Source organism: Gymnogyps californianus, chromosome 2 (genome assembly GCF_018139145.2).
Source record: "Gymnogyps californianus isolate 813 chromosome 2, ASM1813914v2, whole genome shotgun sequence".
Lineage (NCBI taxonomy): Eukaryota > Metazoa > Chordata > Aves > Accipitriformes > Cathartidae > Gymnogyps > Gymnogyps californianus.
This window is the reverse complement of record NC_059472.1, coordinates 160,959,596-160,984,205: the sequence shown is the minus strand read 5'-3', so window position 1 is coordinate 160,984,205 and position 24,610 is coordinate 160,959,596. Positions and strand designations below refer to the sequence as shown.

Here is a 24,610-nt window from a genome sequence, read left to right as displayed (position 1 = left end):
AAAACTAACCCAAAGGTCAGCTGTGAAAATTCAATTCGTAGTTACCTGCAGGGCACCTTTCATTTCTACGTTCAGCCAAACAGAGGGCATGTGAGCGGGCAACAGAACAGGAGAAAACATTTCTCATTAGATACTAAACAGGCAGAAGTGTGCAACACCTCTGTGCCAGAGGGAATTGAAAACAAGCAGTTTACTTACAAGTAAGTAACATTCCTAATTACACACACACACACACACACACACACGTACATCACCTGAACCACACTGCAGTCCCTCCTGATCCCAGTACTGCTCAGCTGAGAGTGATCTCCAGTGACAATATCTGACTTGAGTCCATCTGACAGTCACAGAGAATCCTGGCTCCTGAAACAGAGGTTCAAGCAAAGCCGTTTCCCATCTCTTTCCAAGTTCTGGTTTACACGGACACAGTGGTGCAGAAAACAAAAGGTTCAGCTTTGGTCACTGATGGAAAGTCTGTTCTGGACAGTCACATTAGTTCAACGGCCTCATGTTCCCCATTTTCTTGCTGTACCATACAGCCTACTTTATTGTTGAAGAGACGAGACAGACTTCCCTTCTGAGAGCTCCTGCCCTGGGCAGACCTCTCCTTCTTCAAACGCCGCTTATTTCTCTTGCATATCCCCCGGATGTCCCAAATCCTTAGTGTGCCGTCGTGGGAAGCTGTGTAGAGCAACTCGTTGTGGATCTGGAACAACAGGGTCACAGTTAATACCAAACCGTACAGCTCAGAATCGGCACAATCAAACTGTCAAAAATCAGAGCAAACACAGCTTGATCCTAACACTTAAGGCCTGATAGCTCATTGCAAGAGCCAGTATAAATTATCACAAAAGCTGCTGAAGTGGGATGAGACATTACCAAGTCAGGACTCATTTCTCAGCCACTTCACAGAGCCATAAAATATAAACAGCAGGAGTTATTTATAACCTAAACCCACTAGAAAAGCAATGGGGAACTAAACTCAATGCCAAAGTAGGCTGTAGCTGGGAATTTCTGTGCTGGTTTCAGACTGCTGGTTTTGAAGATGAAGCTTAAGGAGGCACCAAAATCGGCATCAGTGGGCAGTGGGGGGTGTTCAGGAATGCCTTCCTTCTCACTTCCCTTCTTCCTTTGCAGTAAGTGATAGGTACAATTCCTCCTTCAAAATTTGCTGTTCTTCCAAACCTGCAGTAATTTAACCTTGATTCCCTCCTGTAGTTTCATTTAATGAAATGTTTGCTGCTGTTGGTAATGTTTCCAATTGTCCTCACCCCGCCCTAGAAGCCAGCCATCGGTCTTGATCATCTTCCCCTTCCTGCGTCAGTCTGTCCGCCACGGGCACTCGCAGTCTCCAGAGGCGGGCCGTGACAGCAAGCACCCCACCGGCAGTCTGGCTTACGTCGGCACGAGGCGCCACACAAGCACCACACCACCACAGCCCCCTCATCCCTCATTAATATACTTAAGATCATATTAAGGTCGCCACTTCTCAGTCCTCTCTCTTCCCAGGAGTTTTTGCCCTGTACACTTGGAAGTGAAATTACAAAAAAAAAAAATACAAAGCCAAGCTTTGGTCTTGTCAATATTTAGGGCTGCCCAGAGTGATTATATCAGTTATCACCCAAATACATCCATGTGACCGTCTGCTACACAACCAATTGCTCAATACCCAAGAGTTTGCAGTTTAAGACCAACTAGCCACTTGCTAATTCAGAAAACTATGCAAAAGACAACCATATTTACAACTCTGTATGCTTGGGATCAACTCCAAAAGGAATTTTATCTCCTCTCTTTTTTCTTTCAACTGTCAGCCTGCCAGAAATACTTACAGTGTCTCACGTTCTTAATCAAAATCCTCATCCTGCCCGCAGCTTTTACTGAGATCCTGATGCAGGGAGATGTGGATTCTTAAATGCACAAAGCATCCAAGGATTCAAACTTTTTCCCCAGGATGCCTTCCATGATACTGGTCTTTGCATTGCCACCAAGGATTACTAATTCCTCCCCTTTTAACTTTTAAATGCCAGTATCACTTGAGCCTAGACAATATGCAAGCAACTTTTCAGGCACTTAATTAACTTTTAGAAAATTTTTAAGCCAGTGGCAGAGACTCTTCCATTTGTCTGGTAAGATGCGGGTCAGACAGCAATGCAGAGCTGCTTTGTCATCTTTATACTTTCAGAAAAATAGATCCTGATGGCAATATTTTATATAAACGTTTATATACAGTGTAGCACATGGAAGTCACCACTAGCTCTTCACTAAGATCAGAAAGGACGGTAAGCAGTTGCTAGACTGCTGAGGGATACCATGTCCAGGGGATTAGGGGGATAATATTATTCTGCTTGGATAAGGCAGAAACTTCTTTTCCCCCTAGAGCACTGCAAACACTTATCATCAGTGTCTTGTAATGGAAGGGGTCTCATGAGGTCGGAGTCCATTCCCTGCCCCTACACAGGATCAGTTACATCAATCTCATTTCTTATGGTTGCTTGTCTAACCTGACCTGAAGAACCTCCAATCACAGACGTAAGACTGTCTCTGGGGACTCGTTCTGTGGTTTCACTTATCCTTATTATTATAGAGTTCGTCTAAAATTACAAAAGGAATATTCAAGTCTGTTACTTTTTGTCTTACCCTAGAACAACATCCAACCCAAGACACACAGAACAGCTAGCCACACCAATTCCCACAAAACAGATGAGGGAGCAATCAGAAGTGAGAAATCCCAGCAAAGAAACCCCTTCCTGACCTGGATGCAGTTGATGATGAACTTGTGCCCTCGAAAGATCTTCTGCAGGACACCACTCTTGGAATTGAAAGCTCTTGCGCAGGCATCACCACTTCCTGTGAACACTGCAACGCAACCACACAGCATAGCACATGGCCAGATGTGAGCAGCCACATACGGTCAGTTCATGCAAGTTCAAAATGTACCTAAAACTAGTTCACAAAGGAGCATGACGTACGATTCTTAGGCTTGATTCTCTTCACAGTTATGGCAAGTTCAGATCATTTTCATTTCGCTGACCCCAGCATGCTTGTTTTCATTCATATTTTTCAAAACACTGAACTGTCTTAAGCCTGAAGTTCCTACATGGATCAGCATTTCACTCTACACACACTTCAAATATCTATTTCTGCTCTTCTCTTCCACATGTATTTCCCTGCCTAAACACGCCTCAATAATTCTAAGCAGGCAATTTATCTCAAGTCTGGTTTTAAGGATTTCCACTAAGCCTTCCATTTGTTTTACCATAGTTATTTCCAGGTTTCCATTCAGTACTACAGTATCTTCATCACTGCTGCTGCAGCAGAAGCATCTGTACAGTGGAGCTGCAAACCACAGTAACAGCGTTACCACCTCTCATACTCGTAACATGAATCTGGCCTTAGCTTCATTAAAACGTACCCTTTTCTTCCCCACATTTTCAACCGTAAGCTTACTATCAGTAGGTAGGGCCGTCTCTGTTGAAATACCACAGTTAAATCTTCTGTCCTCAGAGGTGAGTGGCATGTGTAGGCAGCTTTACAAAGAAGCCTTATAAATTCTTTCAGTGTGGTAGATTTCTTCAGCTAAATCCTGTAGCTTAGGATCTTTGCAAGCAGTAGAGCCTTTAAGTGATTCAAGGCCCAGGCTATAATCTCTATTTCAGTACGGCACAGAATTATTTGAGGGTTTTGGCTATAACTCTTGTATTCTATGATGTGCTATATTGTGCACGTGCTACAAGGGGTGGAGGGCGGCGGTTAAGTAAATTAAGCATGACCAGGGATTTTGGCTGTTCATCAGGTTTCCTTAGGGTATCTTAACATGTTCGAAGAACAATTTCTCAACACTTCAGGATCTTCACATCAGATCCCCAGAACTGCTGAATCCGGAAACTGTAAGGCAGTGTTTAATATTTAGATTTTATACTTAGCAATATGCCAAAAAAGGAGCACATTTGTGTGCTTTAAGGGTTACAAACTGTCTTCATAAACACTCACTTTCCTTCACTTATCCCAAACTCCTCAAGTTTATCTAGAGATAAATATTTCAGAACTGCAAAAAGCAATATATTCACTGGTCCCTGCATTTCATGTCTAATTGCAAAAGCCACTAACATGGAAAGATTTTTACAAAACTGAAGTGCCTGAAGACAACAGATTCCTTATCTTTTGGGAGAAGTCAGGCACCGGATTCCTAAAGAGAGGTGAAGAAATTATCACAGCAGTAAATTCAGGACTACAACAAGAGACAAGAGAACAGGCTACCTACTGCCATCAGCTTTCCAACTTCAAATTAAACAGCAGGAGGCTGGGTACTTCCTGGGTATACCCTCAAGAAACATCTGGATGTGGAAAATCAATGTCATTTTATATGGGCCACTATAAATTCAATTGCCAACACAATCCTGAAAAAGCATGGCGTCCCATTCTGCAAATGAGTAACAATGATGTAAAGCAGGGAACAAGGTACAGATTTTTTTTCCAGTGAATGGAAATCACTTAATACTATTACACACATGCAGAGAGTAGGAACCAATTAAGAGCTGTTTTCACTATGCAGCTGTCAGTTTACTTCAGCTATCACTATCAGGATTTTGCTTTTGACAGACATCCTTTATGTCTTTTGAACTGTCACTCTAGATTTAGGAAGTCTCTTTGCACCTCTGAGTTTCAAAGGAGAGCTGTTGATCTAACCCAGATTTAGCATTTAAATATGCTTATATAAACCACCTGTGAAACAAACAAACAACAAAAACATAAAATCAACAATTCATTTTTATTTTTTACTTAAATTTCCTAGACCCTTGGGAGGGAGAACAGGTTTTAAATGTTCTCTTGGAGTTTTTGCAACATGAAAAAATATAAACCGCATTAAATTTTAAATGACCGTGCACATACTGTAGGAAAGAAATAGCCAACACAATATCATTAAATAAATTAGATTGAGAACCAGCTTTAATATTCCCCATGCTATTAATTACACAAGCAGACTGAGGAAAGCCACTAGAAACACATTCTGATGATTTAAAGCTCAGTTCTCAGATCTGTCTGGACTCCCTGTACACTATAAAGCCATTTTGGAAACACACATATATTTTTCCTCTCATTCTTCTACTATATTTTCTTATTTAGACCGTAAACAGTTTGGGGAACAAGCCTTTGGGTACTGATCAGATAGCAAGCAACAGAATTAAGATCTTCTAACAGAAAGTTACCGCTTCTCAGCTGAGATTCCTTCCATGTTCTTGCGCTGGTGCAAATGCAACATAAACCATAATAAACATCACTTATATTGAAGTATTTTCTCCACATTTTTGAAAGACAGAGAACGGACACACAGTGCTGATCTGTCCCAGGTGAACAGCTAGAATTTTAAGCTGCACTAGCTCCAACATTTGGTATACAGTGAACATGTCTTTGTAATTCTAATTGAAACAAAACTATTAGATACTATGTAAATAAGTGATCAATGTATTACAATAATGCAAGCAATCATAGTATATAAATTAATTTTTAAGGGGAAATTTCCTCTTTCAAGAATTAAAATGCATCTAAATTCTATTCAAACAAGTCCCTAATATTTTTCCATGACATTTTTTCTACCCTTCAAGTGGAACAATTCAATTCAATTCTCCCTGTTTGACACTTTTAGTATTTTTGCATTTGATTTAAAATGAGATCTTAAATAACTCTGTGAACACTTGTATCACACTATCAGGATGTTCTTCACAGGTCTGACTAAATGCAGCAATATTGCCTGCATTTTAAGAAAAAAAGAGTGTTATGGAAAAATAATGTGTGTGTATGGCAGGGACAGGGTGGTAGGATGAGGGGGAAGAGAGAGAAAGCTGCAGAGCTGATGGGGGTGGCATCAGATAATGAAACTTTTGTTTGAGCCTAAACTTTCTTTATGATGGTTTTAGAGAGCCTGGTCAAGTCTATACTGGTTGCATGAAAAGCAGGATCAACACTGAAAAAACGCAGCTCTGGAGGTCTCATTAATGAAGGAGACAGTCTCTCCATCTCCCACCCTGACATGAAGATTCCTCACTGGATCCAGCCAATATCAGCTTAGCACAGTTATCTTGCCTTTGGGTAGTCTTGATGAATGCAGTGTTTTGTTTTGTGTCTTTATAATTAAAAGGGGGGAAACACGCGCGCGCGCACGCACGCACACACGCACATGCACAAAAAAAATAATCAGTATTTTGTTTGCCAGTGTTCATCCTGGATTAAAATTTCTGGTTCATTTCCCCTGCCCTACAGCCTGCACCTTTGAGCAATAACAACTTCAGGGTGCAGCGTAAGCTCAGACCCTTTCCCCTTCCATTTCAGCCATCTAACAACTGCAAAAGCTGAAATCAGCAGAAATTATAACCTGCAGGTAGGGGAGAGTGGGGTAGTTCTGCAATATAGGTGAGGAGAGCTGAAATTAACCATAAATTAACTATTTTAATGGAGAAAAGTAGTGCTGTGAGTCTATTGCTGAAAGGAAGACCAAAAAAAGGCTTCCTGATTAAAATCAAAATCTACCTATGGGCTTGGTTACACGTTAAATTTCCAAACATAATTAAGAAATCAATTCAGTTACTGGGTTATAAATGTGGTCAGTCAGCCACGTCAAGCATGGTGCTAGACAACCGCCATTAAACTGTAATCTGCCTGTGCAGGTACGAATCTCCTCTAATGTGTACCATTTTGCATTTGTCAGCCATTTATCACCATTACACTGATGATCTGCCAAAAGAGATATCAAGGCCCAAATAGCAACCATTCATTTGGTGTTACATGTTCGCTTCATAGCTGAAGTACAGAAATCGAAATCAGAAAAGCATTGCAAATTTCTAGATTAGCTTAAGACAGGCATTGCCATCATGGTTACCCTGAAGGAGAGAAATACTTGCTTGGGAAGCAAATGAAGACACATCAGGTCTAACATCAGTGGCAGGATAAGACCAGGATAACACACAGAGAGGTTCAGGCTGATAAAAACAGAGGTGCAGTCTTGCAACCCAAAACCAGAAATGGATAGATGACGTGCAGAAGGAAAGCCAGCCAAGAGAGGGATTTAAAGAGGGAGGTTTCATGGTCAGAATATACTGTTATGTCAACAGTAGACAGTTATGTACAGATACCACTATATTAACAGGAGTACTGAGCGTAGGGGAACCGGGTCCCGAGCATTAGTAAGGCAAGCCATGCTTGGCTACTGCAGACAGATGGTTTGGGGAACAAATACATAAAAGGGGACAGATAAAGGGAAAAGATCTTGTGGAAGATGAGTCTAGGAGATGGTCAGAGTCTGAACAGGAAGCCTGTTAGAAAGAAGCAGTGAACATCTGAGATGGACTGCCCTAAACCAGAATCACATTACACAGTACCTACAAGGTAGCAGAGGGAGGCACAGGCCTGCATATCCAGCAGCAGCACTTGCCGTCCCCGAGTACGGAGCAGAAGCAGACTGACGGACATCAGACTAGCGAGGTTAAACCACGGCTATACAAACAACCCACAGACAGCTCAGGATTTAAGCCACTTCCCTTGGTAACAGAAATAAAGCAACTTCCTCTTCATTTGCCAGAAGAGGGAGGTGGAAAATGGAGGGAAGATCTAAACTTCCCACATGGAGTAGGGCAGCGAAGTCTGATACTGAACATAAACATGCTGGAGTTGAAAAAAGTGACAATTTCACAAGCCTTCAAAATTACAGTATTCTCTACTAACAATCTTTGATCAAAGACAAACATCGAAAAGGAGACAGAGGATTGCTGAACATAGGAAAGGCAACTTACAGATCCCAGCGTGGTATTTCAAAGTGCTAACGCTGTGTTTGTGAGCCTTGTACGTTTGGATTCGCTCCCCAGTGTCTACTAACCAGCACTTCACTGTCCTGTCCGCGCTTCCTGAATACAAGTGCCGATTCACTAGCTGAAGGAAAGAGAAAGAAACATCAGCAATAGTCTCTCAGGCACGTTCGTGAAAGAACTGCACTGAAGTGACTCATCCGAAGTCACGGTTTCCAACTCAACAGTCTGTTACAAAAAGCAACAACTAAACCTTTGAAACAGAGGGATGGTGAACAAAACCAACCTTGCATTCTTCACGATCGCATCTCCCATTGACTTCTGGGCCTTAAAAACAGCTCCCACATTTCAGAAGATAAAAAACTTAGCCCATCTGCTGGTGCAAGCAGGCAAGACACAGTGAGCTTAACAATGCTAACCCTACTTCCATAATTAGTTACATTAATATAGCCTCAAAAAAAACCCTGCAGTGTAGTTTCTGCAAAGCGTATTTGACAAGAACTCTTATCAGATTCTAAGTTTTAATTACAACAAAAATTTCAGAACAATTTTGAGTAACAAAAAAAAAGTAAATCAAAAATAAAATCCTGCACAACATAAACCAGGGTTTAACATGATTACGCTGCACAAGGTCAGTATTTGGAAACATTAACTCTTCCTTGAAACTATTTTGCATCTGCGTTTCCGCAAGTCTTTTTAGACTGTGTTATCGAATGATTAAATAAATAACCATCCTTACATAGGTTTTTAAACATCTTCAATCAGATTGTCTTCTGCTGTGTGTTTAGAGCAACTCTGCCTATAAATCCCAAAGAACGGTGCCTCATTACACTAGTCACCCTGCACATTGTGTGAACTCACTAATGGTGGAGGTTGGTTTTTACTCCACACAGACATGACAGAGAATGACAAAAGGGAGGACTGCAGTTGGGAAACCAAGACAGAGAGAAAATAACTGATCTGTGCAAGACTATAAAACTAGCCAGTACACAGTAACAAACTATCCAAAGCCTGGCAGCTCAGCAGGGAAACTCTCCACAGTGCAGAGAAAAATCTTGCATTCTACGTCCATCTAACGAAAACAAACTAAAGGTTTTAACAGCCATCATTACGTACAGATCTGATTGCATACTCCTCCAAGCAGAGAACTGGCCCAAGACCTGCCATCTGAAGGCAGTGTAATGGAGGCAGCCAGGCATCACACGCTTTCACAGCAATCCACGGGCTGTAGTTCGAGGTAAGTTTCATGGACTTGCAGCAATCTCTGTATCAAAAGGATGGAGAGACAGGAGGAAGAACCCTGACCCCCGCAAAGAAACAGAATTTGCATAAGGAGTAATGACACCTTGTTAGCCCTCCAGACACACAGATCAGAAGGTTCAAATGACCAGCAGAGCACTAACCCCTTACGCTTCTCAGATCCCTCCAGGAAACCAACTGCAGAACAAATGACAAATCAGCTTGACATGGGTCTTGCTGTTAGGTCACTTTTAAGGGTCTGGTTCTTCCACCACCTTAGATTATTATACACCTTCGGTCCCCACTCTTTGGTCCCCACTCTTTGCACACTCTGTATCTGTAAGGTTGGAATGTTTTTTGTGCTCGCCCATCTCCACAAAAGAGATCACATCTTTCACATCTCCCATCTCCACATCTTCCATTCCAAAAAGGAATCACCCCATTCCCAAAAGGCATCATAAGCGAGCTTTGTGCAAAAAAATTTGCGCTGTGTTGCAACAACATGAAACACAAGGTATTTTAAGATACAAAGCACTACAGTGATGGGACTACGCTAATCCATGTAAGAAATGTATGCAGGCAGACCAAGATCATCACTGGACGTGGCTCTCACCAGCCCAGTTGGAGCAGTGCATGCCACACTTCCTACCAGCAGAACTTGGCCCATGGGACAGTTTTCATAGCTAAACATCAGGAGCTTGTAAAACACATACCACTGTTAAAAGCCAGCAGTACTTTGAAATGTCACATCCTATTACTTTCAAGCTGTTTTAGCAATGGCATTAATACTACATCTCAATAAGGAAAGAGAAGGAATGACCAGCAGCACTAACAAAAACTGAGAGCTATACAGTTAGCCTGAAGAAGGTAACCTGACTTTTAATTTCCAGGCTCAACCTGAATGGGCATGAAGACCATTGTCACATTGCACCTGCTAAATGGAAGAGGATGCTTTGAGTTGAGATCCTGCTGCGTTGTTCTTGGCCAAGTAATTGCATTTCTTTTTCAGACATCTCGCTAGAAGCATCAACCTACCCACTGAACAAGGGAAAACACCAAGTTATAACCTCCTGCAGGTAAATGCCACTCTGCATTAATGGTACATTAGGTTATGCTGCTTCGTTTCTACATTCAAGTGGGTGTATAAATGCTGAAGTGAAACAGAAAAGCTGCAACTTGCCTGGATTTGCTAATTTGCAAGATATAAAAATGTGTTAAATGACGTGGGCTTACTCGGGTAATTCATAGCACCAGGATCGTAAGAGCCATAAAAGCTTCCGATGCCCAGTCAGACATCCAGCAAGATGGCCGGCACACCAACCACCTTCATTAAATTCAAAGCCTCTGTGCTGCCCCATGACATACTTTTATGCACCTTCCTCCCCCTCACCAGTTTAAGCAGGTGAGCACAGTAGCAAAGGATTCTCAGCCTTGCATGGAAACAGTAATACTAACAGGTTAACCTATCGGATGCCACAGACTAAGCCTGCAGTACAGCCAACAGCAAAACCCAGTACAGGCTCTGACTGTCACACAGCCTCTCATTTCCATGGTATTTTTAAAACACAGAGCACAAAATAGTTATTAGTGGAGAAAGTCATCGAGAGCTATCACCTCAGGTTGAAGCTGCAAATCAGATCTGCCTTTAGTGATGATGCAGGCATCATCTCATCTAAATTGATGCAGTTATCTATAGCTAAGATAGTCCCCTTATAGTCACTGCAGTCTAGGGCAAAATTCGTCTCATCCTGAAGCAGATGTCTGAAACAGATCATGCCTTAAACCTTGCTATTTCTGCCCCCTGACAAGGACAACCTTCTCAGCTGTAGCCATCTATATCAATTCAGGTGAGATGACTCCTCCTTCACTTGGCTAAAGATAGGTCTAGTTTACAACTCCAGCCTAAGCTACAACACTTCAGATATCTATATTTAATCAAAATAATAATAATCATCACATACTGTTCCCCTAGCCAAAGCACCTTACAAGCAGGCCCCACACTCTGTGTAATATAAAATAAATACCTTCCCTACTTTACAGATAGGGAACCATGATATAATGCAACTGAAGTCCATCCAGAAAAGGACTTGCAATTTATAGCATCCTAACTTTTGACTGCCCAAATCCCAGAGTGCAGCCCTGATTTGGGAGGCTGATCCAGGTTGCAACTGCCCCTTCCTACAACGCACAGGAAGCATTACGTGCTTCAGGGCAGCTGTGACAAGCAACAGTGCACAGTACCCCTGAAACTGGTCAGGAGAGTATGTGAAAACCAGATGTGATTCTGTCTGAGAAGAGCAAGACAAAGGCACCAATCCAATCTGACCCATGTCAAATTGGTATTTTTACTCCAGAGCTTTCTTTCAGAGTTTGCATCCAAAGGGTGTGGCTATGCCCCAACAATGCAGACCCGGCAGCCTCGGCTCTAGCTCACAAAGGTTGGACACACTGTGCAAATGCCCTCATGCTGGCTGGGCGCAAGCCACGTTTGCTGTGGAAGCAGTGGAGGTCCTAGGGTCAGCCAGCAGCACAGGTCCTTGGCTCCTGTAATCATTTTTCTTAAGTCATGACTGTATTGAAGACTATCTAAAAAGCCCAAGAAAGAGGGACTGTAACACAGTTCCCCTGCCCACTTTCAAGCAGGTCCCCAAAGCACTGATTTCTAGTTAGGTCACCTTCTGCTGGCTCTCCCTCTCGCACTCTTGCTAACCTCCTTACACCAGCTTGGCTTCTCCTATCCAGCGGTTATGGGACTCTCCAAATGGGTCCAAATCTCCCCAGCCTGCAGAGGCCAGATCTGCCAGTTCTGTTAGACTACTGGGCAAAACAATATGTTGCTGTTCCTTGGGTTAAACATCCCTGCTGACACGTTAGGCTCAGCAGATCTGTCCCCTCTTGGGAGCTGGACAAAGTACACTGACTTCTTCACCAAAATGCGAGATCATGCCGCAGCTTCGGTGGGAGCTAAGCCTCCCCGCTGCCAAGAGTGGCACCCATTTTTGTGTATGGGCATCCAGGAGCAGTCATTTTCAGCAAATACTTGAGGGCTAGGTCCCCAGGTCCATAACTATTGGGCTTTTCTTGCCCAAAGTCTCCAAACCTTTACCCAATTCCCTAGGTCCCAGTCTTATTCTTATTAAAGAATTTAATTTTCTTATGATTTAGAAAGAAAAATGTAAAATTTCATTGAATAGATTTTTTCCAGATATACCCAAGTCTGCCAACTCTTGGTTTGAAAATTATCAGTAGAAACAGTTACATATTCTAATCTGCAACTGCCTGGAGAAGTGGTGATATTTTCAAAACTGTATTTTCCTTGCCTGGCTTTTGAGCACTTCGTTCACTTTGGCTAATTGCCCAACAAAGCTCCCAACAAGGAAAAGCATGGCAAGGCAAGGACACCTGTAGCAGAGCAGACAACACAGAACAGATTTGCAGCTCAGATACTGACAAGCTGAGTGGACATTTCAAACCCAAGTAGCTTCAAAAGAATTAAAAAACTGATGACAGTCAGATGCCCAGTTCTAAAGCCTCAGCCAGACAGCAAAAAATCACTGCATTGATATCCATAATTCTGGACCGTTAATTTTCCTCATTACTCTGAAGGACTTTGCTTTGAACCAGATGAAACACTGAGACACATGAATGGAGCAAATTTGTTTTAAACCTCACGCCAAAGTACCAGAGATGTACTATTCCACGAAAAAGTTCAGTCAGACCTGCTTGTGAGTAGCAAAGTAACAGCAGTAGCAAAATACAGGTTGTAAATGCTGAAGTAGTTACAGCTTCACTATTAAAAAATGCCAGTTTTATGCAACTCTGACCTTGGTTGTAGCCCCCAGACACACCACAGTTTGAATAAAAAAAACAATCAATCACATCTAGGGTTGGTCTCTCAAGACAATCACAACCCTATTGCTCCACAAGCTTGGCTGAACTGAATATATGCAGCATCTTAAGACAATTTCTACCTGTATGAATGCCAAAAATATTTGCAAAAGAGCTCTTTAGCAGGTATTTCAACCTTGTAAGACTGGGCTTTGCTCTCCCAATTAACCTTTGCTATAAGAAACAATTTAATCCTCATCCAAGGAGAGGCAATCAGCTCTCCAAACAGATTTGGACACATCGTTTTTCTGAAGGTCCCTGCAGTCAGACTGGCTCCCAGGGACTTCATGAGGAGTTCACATCAGCAACCACATGTCCCATTACCAGCTCATTCTTCACATGGGGGTCAGTATCTCTACAATCTGCCAGCTGGGTCTTCTGTTCACAGCCACTTCTAAGCGACAAATCACCAACTTGGACCAATCTCAGGGTACAACTATGTAAGCCTTCAGACGAGTTAGACTTTCAGGATCCCATTCAAACCACATTCATTTTAACGAGCTAACGAACTCCCTGTGGGCAAGAAATTGGTTTTTTTCCTGAGAATCCATCTAGCATGAGCTCTCTGGTCTGGCTGTTAGAGAACGTTCTTCAGCTTTTTTACTGCAGTGCAAAGTAATGGTCCTATAAACATATTTCTTTTCTACAGGTGTTGTACACATTCATATTCCTCCTCTAATTCACATCTTCATCCTCTGATGAATTATGCAACAAATAATACAAACACAAATTACAAAAAATATGTGCACTTAATTTAATTGGTATGACAAGAAAAAAATTCTGTCCCCATGATCACAACAGTTAAGCATATAAACGGAGTTCGGGCAATGGCTTTGTTCAAAGCATTCTTCTCTTCTAGTCAGCTTTAAAAGGCAAGTAAAGGGAATGGTCCAAACAAAGGATCTTTTGCAGGAAAACCAGAGGCAAGTCCTTGCCCACTCATGTTCATTTAAAACTCCTTTTGCAAGAAAGGAGTTTTCTTGCAAGAATGTTTGCTATAGGATCCAAGCTAAATTCCAAGCTGGATTGTTTCTCTCTGCCAGCTTTTGGCAGCACAATTTTGATAAATACTGAGAGGCAGAACAATCAGCAAAGGACAAAGCAATCCTTGTCAACAGTTTGCAAAACTACTTTGGAGACATTTAGAAAAACATACACAAGTAAATATTTGTCAGAGTTATTCAGCGTATTGCAGGCAGTCACGTTAATGAAAATGCATGTTTGATTATTAATTGTAAATACTGGTCTTTAGCCAGGCCTGAAATTTTTAAGTGGAAAAACTAGCATGAGCTGTGTGACTACACTCAGCCCACCCTTGCTTTTTCCCATCGCCTCCTATAAAATCTCATCATTGGCTCTTATATGAAGAGGGAGCACTCAAAACAGCTGCTGTCCCTTGCCTGCCAAGCTATCAATGCACTGCAGGAGAAATAGAGTGAAGAGTTCTGGCTGCTCCACTGCTAGTTACCTTGCCTGACTGTGACAGTGAAGTAGTCAAGGCTGCCAAAACACCTAGCACGCACACGATTCCCACTGCAGATAGAAAATGTCCTGGCAAAACCTTTGTCAGTCTAATTTAGATAGCGGAAGGAAGCGAAGAGTGGCACTAGAATGAGCTGGTACCTGCAGCAGAACTAGTTTGACAGCAGACCACATGCAGTCAGTTCAGCTGGTAAATCACCTTCAACAGACTGACCCCAGGACAGCAGGACAAGCCCTGGGGAATATCTGAGCAGCTCACCCTCTTCACTCCACTGTCCAGGACCACCAAGGACAGGGGAAAAGGGAAAGCTAAAAGTTCACCACCGCTTTCTGTTCTGCCATGCTAGATTAGAGTTGCTTTCAGGCTCCTCTAACTTATGCTAGCTGGCAACACCACCTAAAGGATCTTAGAGCAACTGAGGAACATTCAAAATCTGAACATGCCTGTGGCATCACCCCTCTGCTTTTCACACACCAGCACTGCAGGAAAGAAGGTGGAAAACATGGGTGTGCTTTATGGCTATCTACCCAGAAACACTCCTTCAAGAAGCTCCAGGAATTTCCATTCACTGCTACAGCGACATTATTGGTATTTACTGGAAAATAATGGGAGACAACTGGAACAGTCCAGACCTAATTTGCAGCAGTTTAGAACATCCTGGGGCATTCCTGTTAATAACAGTACTTTTTAAAGTTGGGGAAAATATGGTCTCAATATCCAAATTTTTCCTGATCTGTGTCCAGGATGAGAGATCACACTGAGCATTTCTCAAACTTTTCGAAAGGTCACCCTCCCTTAGGGATCTTTATTTGAATAAATAAAATGAAAATAAGTCTTTTTTTTTCCCCCTTTATTCTCTCCACAAAAGCATTATACCACCCAGAGAACAGGTAACTACCTTTAATTGCTGGTACCAACTCAGCTCCTCCAGGACAGGGGAGTGAAAATCTGGTGTAATTAGCAGCTCACTTCTGCCCTGAAGAAAATGAACTATTGTCAACAATTAAAACTGTCTGCTGGCTACTGGGAGCAACTCACAACTACCTCCAAGTCCATCCTGACCCATAGTTTGAAAGATACTATTCCAACTCACCGCCACAGATTGCAACACTGTCACTAAGAAGCCCTAGGCAAAAAAAGCTCCAAGAGCTTTTGAGAAGAAAACAAAAATTAAAAAAAATAAACACCTCTATTCAGGAAGTTTCCCTTCTGTTGTAACATCTTTGTATGGATTCTAGTGATTGACCCCTTTCTAAAAGAATGGAAATACCATGTGGGCTGTGCTGAGAGGCAGCCAAGTGGAACAGAAGGGCTAGTGTTGAACCCAGTAAGGAAGAGGGAGGAATTAGGAAAGATCGACAGCCTAAAGCTATTCAACAGCAATAGTGACTGCTTAAGCTGGGATAAGTTTTAGAGGCCTAGAAACCAAATGCTCTCTGTGGGGGCAGTATGTACCTCAGCTGGACTCTTCTAGCCTCAAACATCAACTGGTGATGAGAGAAGTGAGGGGCTACCAGTTACTCACAGCTAGAAGAAGATTTGGCCAGGACTGCTGCCAACAGTCTTGGCAGCAGTAGTCTTGTGTACTTTGAATTGTTCAGGTTTTCCAAATAGATGTATTGGTTTTGCTTTTCTTCTCCCCTACAAGAAGTTCTGTTTGTTTAAAACCATTGTTTAACTCTCTGCTCACAAGCGGAGAAGCATTGCTCATTCTTGAGCATTCAAAGAGTGTAACTGAATTTCCCAGGCTTCTGGGAGAGGGTCAAGCCAGTTTTGTGTAACAATTTTAGCAAGAACTCAATTAAATTAAAGCAAGCTCTGTTGTTGCCAATCTGTGCCTTGGAGAAGGGTTGCAATTAAACACCAAAACATAGCGTGACACTAAGAACAGCAACAGATTTACTTGAGCATCCTCAAAATACATTACCACAATATCATAAAAACAAGCTTTAACACTGAGAATTTACCCAAGCAAGACAAACATTACTCCAGGGCAACATGATTTTGTGTGGGTTTTTTTCCTTTCTAAAACTGAAGGAAAATACAATTCCTTCAGTACTATCGGGTTTTTAGTCTGCTAGTGTCAGCTGTGACTACCTTCTTTAGAAACAAAGGCAACATTTATTAAACAGCTATTAAAAATACATACTGTAGCCTCTGTAAAGGAAAAGCACTTATGGACGACAAACACAAACAAGAGTAGTGAGAAAAACTATTGTCATTAACTTCAGTCAGACACATACATTTATAAACATTTCAGGTTTGCTGACCTGAAACTAAGTTACAGACCATCATATACCTTCTTTAAATACACCATTAGCATTTTCTGGTGGACAATGGAGTGTACAGGACCAGCGCTCGTGCGATAGCTCCCCTTTTCCTTCACCTGCCTAACCTCCTTCTCTCCTCTGCAACATTAACAAACCCGGCAGCATTCACCAGAAAAATACTGCAAACAGAAAAACAGGGTATAGTTTTTCAGGTCACATTAAATTTTTTCCCTTCTCTCCTTCATCATTTCCTGATTTCTCTCTCCCACACTCTACTTCTCTTTTCCATTTCCCTTGCCCGTTTTCTTGTCTTGGCCATCTTGTTCTCCTTTTCTTTTCTCAAATTATGCCTGTGTGGTTTTCAAAGTAGGATTTCTTTCAGCTTTATGCTTTCCTATTATCTTTTGCCCACAATTTTGGGTTGGGTTTTGGGTTGGGTTTTTTTTTTTTTTAAGTTATCTGGTTTACTCTGAATTTTTTTTCCCTCCTCTTTTTAAGTTACCTGACCCTGTGTCTGTTTACTTTCTCAGGTTATTTTTCTTCAAAGTCTGGTAATCCTATGTACACAATCCTACTCAGATGAACAGTCCTCCCAGCAAACCTACTCATGAGTTTCAAGACCTAGGAGGATTTAAATAGATACTGAGCTAGAAGTTAGACCAGGATAGCCACTAGAAGCCAAGAGGATATCAGAAAGTGTTTTAGGGAAAGAGGATTTGTCTCGAGACCACAGAGCACTACTGTTTTGCTATTACATGAATGTTTAAGCTTACCATTTATAACCTGTCTTGGAAGAGCTTCTTTATGAATGAAAGGACAACTGAGACCCACATGAGTTAGGATATGGATACCCCCTTCGAACGGCTCCTGAAGAAGCCTCTGTTCTTACCTCTAGGCAAATTACTGATCCTTGATGCTCTTTGAACACTTTCAGCTGCTCACCAGTGACAATATTCCACGTTCGAATGGTATAATCCGTGCTGCCAGAAAACAGCTCCCTGTTTGGTGCGTCAAGTATAAGGCATAAGACAGCCCCAGTGTGTCCCAGCAGAGTCTGGTAACAGCGCCCACTGGACACCCACCAGACTTTAACAGTGCAGTCTGTGCTACCTGTCACCAGGAGGTCTCTGCTCACTTTCTCCTCCTCCTCCTCTTCCTCCTCCTCTTCTTCAAGAACATCCCTGGAGGAATAGTGAGCTAGAGTCAGGACACAGTTCCGATGGCCCCGGAATTCCTGGATTTGTTTCTCCTTGTCCACACTCCAACAGCGGGCCGTCCTATCATAGGAGCCACTAAAGAGATAGTCTTTGGCAACCAGGATCCTGCAAAAAATAACGTTTGCATGTATGAACAGTATCATTCTTTTCTTTTTACATTACCATTTTTTTGTCACAATTTCAATGCCAAGCACCCTGAAGTTAGAAACAGTAGCATGAACACAACATATATAACCCCAATTCAGCGTCACTGTTTAATACATATTATTTATGAAATTTTTTTGCTGGTTTTTCTTTTTTTTTTTTTTTTAAAACAAACACCTCCCTGTTTCTACTTTTAAAATTGAGACCCCTTATTCAGATACATTGATGCAGACATTTTTACACTATAGCATTGTAACTTTGGGCATTTGTGTTTTTCTAAAATCTTTTCCAGCAACACTATGATGTACTGTTCAGAAGTTACATATACTAGCTAAGAGTTTGCTGTGGTTTTTTTTTTAAAAAACGAAAGAACTCATTCTTGATAATTATTTATTAGTATTTCTTTATTAATAATTATTATAAACTGACCTATTAAAATTACAAAAAAAAAAAACGTTCCAGGAACCTCAACAGTAACTGACAGTGTGCAAAGACAATCATCTTTCCATCATCAAATAGAGTGCAGGAAAAAAATATACACCTAATTTCACTTAGCCCAGGATCTCAAAAAAGGTAGAGCAAAAGCACCCCACTTATTACATAACTGAAGAGCAAATCAGAGATTACAGCTCAAGAATTCAGCTTACTGTACCTCCAAAATAATGAGCTGTAGCTACACAAACATATAACAACAGAAAAATCTCTACAGTTTGTATTCCCAAAACAGAGATAGGGAACATCATAACCTGTCTTCTTTGTCAGCTGAGTTTGGTCCTCTGGAACCTTTCAAACTGGCAACAAAGTCATACGAATCGGGAACACATTTCCCATTTGCTGATTCAAGCAAAAATCAGGCCAGTGCCAAAATACAGACAGAGCCAGCCTTCTTAACTATTTACAGAATCTAGCTACACATTGTATGTTTTGAGCTTAGTAAGGAACAAAAAAACCCACCCACCCACCAAAAAAGAAATGTAAAGAAAAAAGAATACCAATCTTTGACTGCTCTATTTGTCATTAATTAAATCCAGTCCAACTATTAAGAGGCATTTTAAATTGACAGGCCAATCCAGTCATGCACAATCAGTTTAATATTAAACTTAATTTGCACAAACAGGAATAGTAATTCCAGAAAAAAAACTGACTTTATCCCTCTTACTGACACAAAGGCTTGACGTGATGTTTTTAAATCCATTTATCAGAAGCATCTGTTATCAATTGAATAATTTCTTCTGGGATTTCATTCCTAGCCCTGGATTCAATTCCCCTGCTGTGTGCCTTTCATTTCTCTCCTATCTGCTGTCTATGGATGTGTCAGCACTGTTGCTAGGAAAACTAATCATTACAGCACAGAATACATGTAGCAGGAACTCAAAGGTTTACACAACCCATTTTATTAGTGTAGTAATGGAGAATTGCAGTAAAATGACAATATATGCGGTAATAGATTACAGGAACACAAGGGAAGAACTCCACGGAACCAACCTGTTAACAATTGATGTGTGTCCTCGGTAAATGGCCAGGCACTGACCTGTCATCACATCCCACTTTCGAATGGTATGATCTGCGCTACACGTGAAGGCAGCCTCATTTTCTAAGTGGCAAAAGGTGATGTAACTTTCATGTCCTAGGAATAACAAAGGAAATAAATTCAATCACTGTGCATGCTAGCAGGACAGACTAGTCCAGCTCTTCACCTTAACTAAAACAAAAATACAACAAACGAACGGACTGAAACTCTAGTTTTAAATGCACCACCATGTTCTTCACATTTAAGGACTGGTATAAAACACATTTTTAATTAACAGCAGAAAAATCTGCTTCACTGATATATGGATTAAATGAAAAAGTAAAACAGTACAGTTCCACCTATCAGGTAGATCAAACAGTATTATAAAAACGTAATGAGCTAAATTAATATCAGTATAATAAAACTCAGACTACTGAAGCTTAAAACCACTAAAAAATTGGCTTATTTTTTTAATAAAGAAATGCTTTTGCTTTCTTCTTCTGAAGTCAGGAAAAAAAGGCTGCATTTCGACCCAGCCCGTTGATTGTGAGGACACAAACAGCCCTAAATTAAAGCATGAAACTATGAAAAAAGGAAGCGACATGAGACTTACCAGAAAGTTTAGTTTCAATGTCCAAGTAGAATGAAACGCAAACAAAAAAACATATCTGGTAAAAAGCCAGCCAATACTTTCCCCATTATGACTAATAACATGAATAAACCCCACAATTTTCAAAATATCAGTATACCTTTAAGGAAATGACACAGAAAGAAAGAGTAAGAGCACAATTATTTATACAGTATTCAGAGTATGTTGGGATTCTACAGTTACAATAAAAATAGACACAACTGCTACTCTCAAAATTTCATGCTGAAAAACAGGGTAATGCTAGCGAAAAGGAATCAATATTACAACCTTAAGCTTTTGTTGTTGCTTAGCAAGATGTGTCATTTTTCTACTGTATCATTAAATGCACCGCATTTAAAAATCACCTTAGGATTCAAGTCCCAGCTTTGTCCAAGATCTCGTGTGAAATCATTGTCACCTATCTAATCATTGGGATAGTATTGTCTTGCACTCTTCTGTTTTAATTATTTAGACTGTAAGCTTTCAAGATCAGAACTGTTCCCTCTTAAGTAACTATCACATGAGAGCCCCAGACTTTGGTTGAACTGGTGGGCCCTACTGTGATTTAAATAACACTATTCTTTGAGGAGAAAAGAAAAAATATAAGAAGGACAAATGTGATTACAGAGAGACAGATGGACAGACAAAGATATTAGAAAAACAGAATCATGTTGCAGAATAAAGAGATGGTAAAAAAACTAAGGGAAAGCAGACTGCCCAGTAAAACACTTCGTTTCATTGACTGCAAAAAACAGATTTTACTACAACTCTTGTAGTTCAAAAGCCTTGTTGTAGTTCAAAAGCAAACCAGAATCCGTGTTACAAACACACGTCTTGTTTCCTCTTAAGCAAATTCACCAGATGTCAAAAATTAAACAGATCACCAGGGCTATAAGCAAAACTATACCCATCCTCACATTTTCGTGAAAACTTTTTGCAAAGCAGCTTAAATGGGACAGGTTTCAACCACCAGGATTTTTCTCACAGCATCATGTAATCCTGCTCTGAGAAGTTCAAAAAAGCATCTTGGTTACTGCACCGAAGTCTGTCAGTCAGATTTTAACCATCAACAATACTCAAGCCACACAAAGGATGCCAAAACCCCCTGTGGCAGACAAGGTCTGGTGCTGGTCTGGTCAAAAGCAGCCACCATGGAAGTCTGTTGGTTGTGCTATGGTGGAAGCTTGAAACTGTGTTATCGATACAGGTTTATCAGTAATTACAGCTTGTATGATACAAATTTACACAACAACTGTATGCGTGCATAAATATAAAATACATACAATTATCCGATTCAACTGACTGTTCACAAACCATCTAGCCAGCCTTCTTTAGAGTTTACGCCAAACACTAGCAGTACATAGGCCAGATTCTGAATATTATCCAATACATTTCTCTTTCTAGTTAAAAGTTAATTAGTGGTTTAAAGGGATTTCTAAGCCTAAAGCAAATGCAGTGAGTTTTCCAGGAGCTAGAACCATGGCAGGATGTGGGGAAAAAAGACAATACTCCATAGTTAAAAACAAGCAAGCAAACAAATAAACAACAAAAAAAAAAATCACAGCAATGTGATTTCTTCTTTGGAAGAAAAAAGGACTAGAAATTCCAAATTTAAGAGCTTCTTTTTTTTTCTGTATTAAGAGAAAAGAACATGAGTGAGTGAGAATACAAACATCTTTAGTCCACATCTGACTCTTGCATGACTGTACTTTCTACAGAGTTTTTCTTTTCAATTATTGAGATGCTAGTCAAGGATAATAAATTTTGTTTAAAATGCAAATTTAAAATTAAAAAACCCAAAAATTAACATTTCTGTGTGTCAAATGTGAGGAAAAAAAATAGCCTATTTAGTAACGTTTCTTTCCAGACTTCTAGGTCAAGAGGTTCTAAATAAAGATTGTCTAGAAAATGAGATGATTAAAAGGATTAAAAAAAAAAAAAAAAAAAAGAAAAAAGAAGAGAGAGAGAGAGAATAACAAAAAGTCAATATTTCATCAGGGTGTAAAACAGAGGGCTTCCAGAAAGAGACATAAGTTAAACGACTGTTATGTTCCACACCCTGAGATGAAAAGATCCATGCATTCAGTAGCGCTGGTAACCTGTTTTGGGTTGAAACAGCTTCTGCTTAACATTACTGTAACAAATACTCAAAAAACAAGCATGATTTTGGCTGCCCGGCAGGCTGCAAGAACTGAAAGAGACCAGAACATGTTGTGTGGCCTGTGCCATGCTTTAGACTCAAAACCTAGGCGAAAAGAAGCTATTGTACCTTGGAAGTGGCCATGGCACTGGCTGTCGGCAGTGCTCCAGAGCCGCGCAGTGCCATCCTCACTACCCGTGAGCAGGCGCTGCCCATCTGGGCTCAGGCTCAGCCAGTTGATGCCTCCTTGGTGATCTGTGCAGACCTTCACGGCTGAGCCGCTGTTCCCCATCCTGGCAGTCCCAATGAAGGCAGAGGCTGCAGGTCAGATCATAGGCACTGTGCAACCCCCAGACCGTGCTCTGGGCCTCCAGCCGTCTCCCACCGACCAACTTCAGCCATTACCTCAACTCTGAAAAATCAGCAGGGTAGTCCAGACTCCTGCACAGGGACACAAAGGAGGAAGAGGAGGGCACGTTAAAGCATTTCATCTCCCCCGTGGATACATCCCTTTCTCAGTCAGGGTGTGCTGAAGCTATCGAGCACCTTTCTGTGCAGGAACCGAAGCCCTACCGTGGAAGATGGCCCTTCAACCACACGCTCGCTGGTGCACCTTCTCCAGGGGCACGTCCATGCCCCTTGGAGAGGACCCAGCCTGGACGGCGGCGGTACCGCTACCTGGTGCCCCGCTCTGAAGCTGCCGGCACGCTGCTGCTTCTTAAGCAATTTCAAGGCTAACTTGGGGCACGCTGAAGAGGCGACGCCTCCGAGAGAGGGAAGCCCAGCCTCAGGCGGCCCCCAACGCCCCAAGTGGCCGCCCGCTCCCTCCCCCGGCCGCCGCAGGATCACCTCAGCGGCCCCCAGCCCTTCCTGCCCCGGGCTGCCGCCATCCCTCCCAGACGGCCCCCCGGCATCTCCGCTCTCGGCACTTACTCACCGCGCTGAACACGGCCCCGGGTGGAGGCGCGGGGCTCGTCTCCGGCGGAACGATCCCGCACTCACCCTCTGGGGAGGGGGAACCTCCTCCCACCGCGGGGGGGGGGCCGGAGCCAGCGACGGGCCGAGCGCGGGATCCCCCCCGCCGCCGCCGCCGCCGCCGCCGCCTCCGCCCTGCGGGGAGGCGGGAAGGGCTCCCCTCCGCCCCCGCCGCCGGGCCGAGGCGGGCGCCCCGCCGCCGCCGTGCCCCCCTCAGGCCACCTCGGGGCGTTCCCCACCCCCAGCGCCGGCCCTCCCTCCATTACCTCCCCCTCCATGTTAGAGCCGCTTCCAACCGCGGCAGCCCCCCTCCCCGGGGCGGGAAGCCGCGGCCTCCCCCCCCGCCCGCGCTGCTTCCTCGGTGCTACCGCTCCCCGCCTTGTCCTCCCGGGAGGTGCCCGGCAGCTCTGCCCCTCCGGGACGGCCTCCCCCCGCAGCACCCCCCCGCTTTGCGGGGGAAAGAGGCATCCCCCACCCCTCTCGCCGCCCGCCTCCCCAGGGCTGAAGCCGCCCTTACCTCATTTCAGTCACCCGGCGGTGAGGGGGAAAGAATTGCGGGGCGGGAGGGTCTCTCCCCGCTGAGGACCCTTTAATAACCGCACTACAACCGAAACAACCCGACAACACTCCCACACACCCAGGGGAGTCCCCAGGCTTGTCCTCGGGGGGAGGCTGCGCTTCCTGCGGCACGTTTCGCCCCCTCAGGCTGCCTGCCGGCCGCGCCGGGCGGCTGCGCCAGCCCCGCTGCCTCAGGGCACCCCCCCGGGGGCACCGGCCCCGCGGCGGGCTCCCCGGCGGGCAGCCGCATTTCCTCCCCGGCTTCTCGGGCCGGTGCCGCCCGGGGGGACACAGACGCTTGTGCTGCCGAGCTTGGGGCTGGCTTTGAGGGAAGCCATCGCCTTTTGTTCCTCCTCTCACCCCCCTCCCTGGGCGAGCTCCTGCCAAACTTCTCCTCAGAAGCCCCCCCACGGGAGCTCCAAGCCCCCTCTCTCGCTCTGCACGTACCCGAAGCTTTTGGGGCTGTTTCTTGTTAATGCGGCCCCTCGCCCCATCCACCTCCGGTACCCCATGGGCTGGGCTGGGCTGGTGGCAGGGCCCCTAGCTTTGTGCTGCCCCAAACCACTTGGCCAAGGGCTCCGACGTGGCGGGGTGGCGGGGTGGAGCTGCTCCAAAGCGGGGCTCCGCTGCCTCGGGAGTTGTGTGAAACATGGGCTGAAAGGGTCCTGTCCCACCGTGGCGTAATTAAACGTACAAAGGATAAATCCACCGGGCAGAGAAAAGTGGCACGGGGAGGCCGAGAGCCCCCAGCAAGGCAGCAGC

General features: G+C 43.3%; 1 protein-coding gene across 1 annotated transcript; it reads right to left on the bottom strand.

Annotated features, from left to right (window-relative positions):
• Positions 1 to 255: 255 nt before the first annotated feature.
• On the bottom strand, positions 256 to 22,642 carry WDR86 (WD repeat domain 86). The gene is made up of 6 exons (XM_050892276.1): positions 22,445 to 22,642; positions 19,523 to 19,664; positions 17,566 to 17,998; positions 7,785 to 7,920; positions 2,753 to 2,856; positions 256 to 706 (listed from the first exon to the last, which is right to left on the bottom strand). Exons 1-6 carry the CDS (start codon positions 22,605 to 22,607, stop codon positions 488 to 490), a joined length of 1,197 nt encoding a protein of 398 aa, XP_050748233.1. The 5' UTR covers positions 22,608 to 22,642; the 3' UTR covers positions 256 to 487.
• Between the last annotated feature and the right edge of the window lie 1,968 nt (positions 22,643 to 24,610).

Excerpts from the sequence above, each read along its gene's own strand:
- WDR86 (XM_050892276.1), bottom strand. The coding sequence starts at position 22,607 with ATGGGGAACAGCGGCTCAGCCGTGAAGGTCTGCACAGATCACCAAGGA. Across the intron at positions 7,921-17,565 it reads GATCAGTAATTTGCCTAGAG|CTAGTGAATCGGCACTTGTA; the intron begins GTAAGAACAGAG and ends TCTTTCCTTCAG. Across the intron at positions 2,857-7,784 it reads GAAATACCACGCTGGGATCT|TGTTCACAGGAAGTGGTGAT; the intron begins GTAAGTTGCCTT and ends GTTGCGTTGCAG.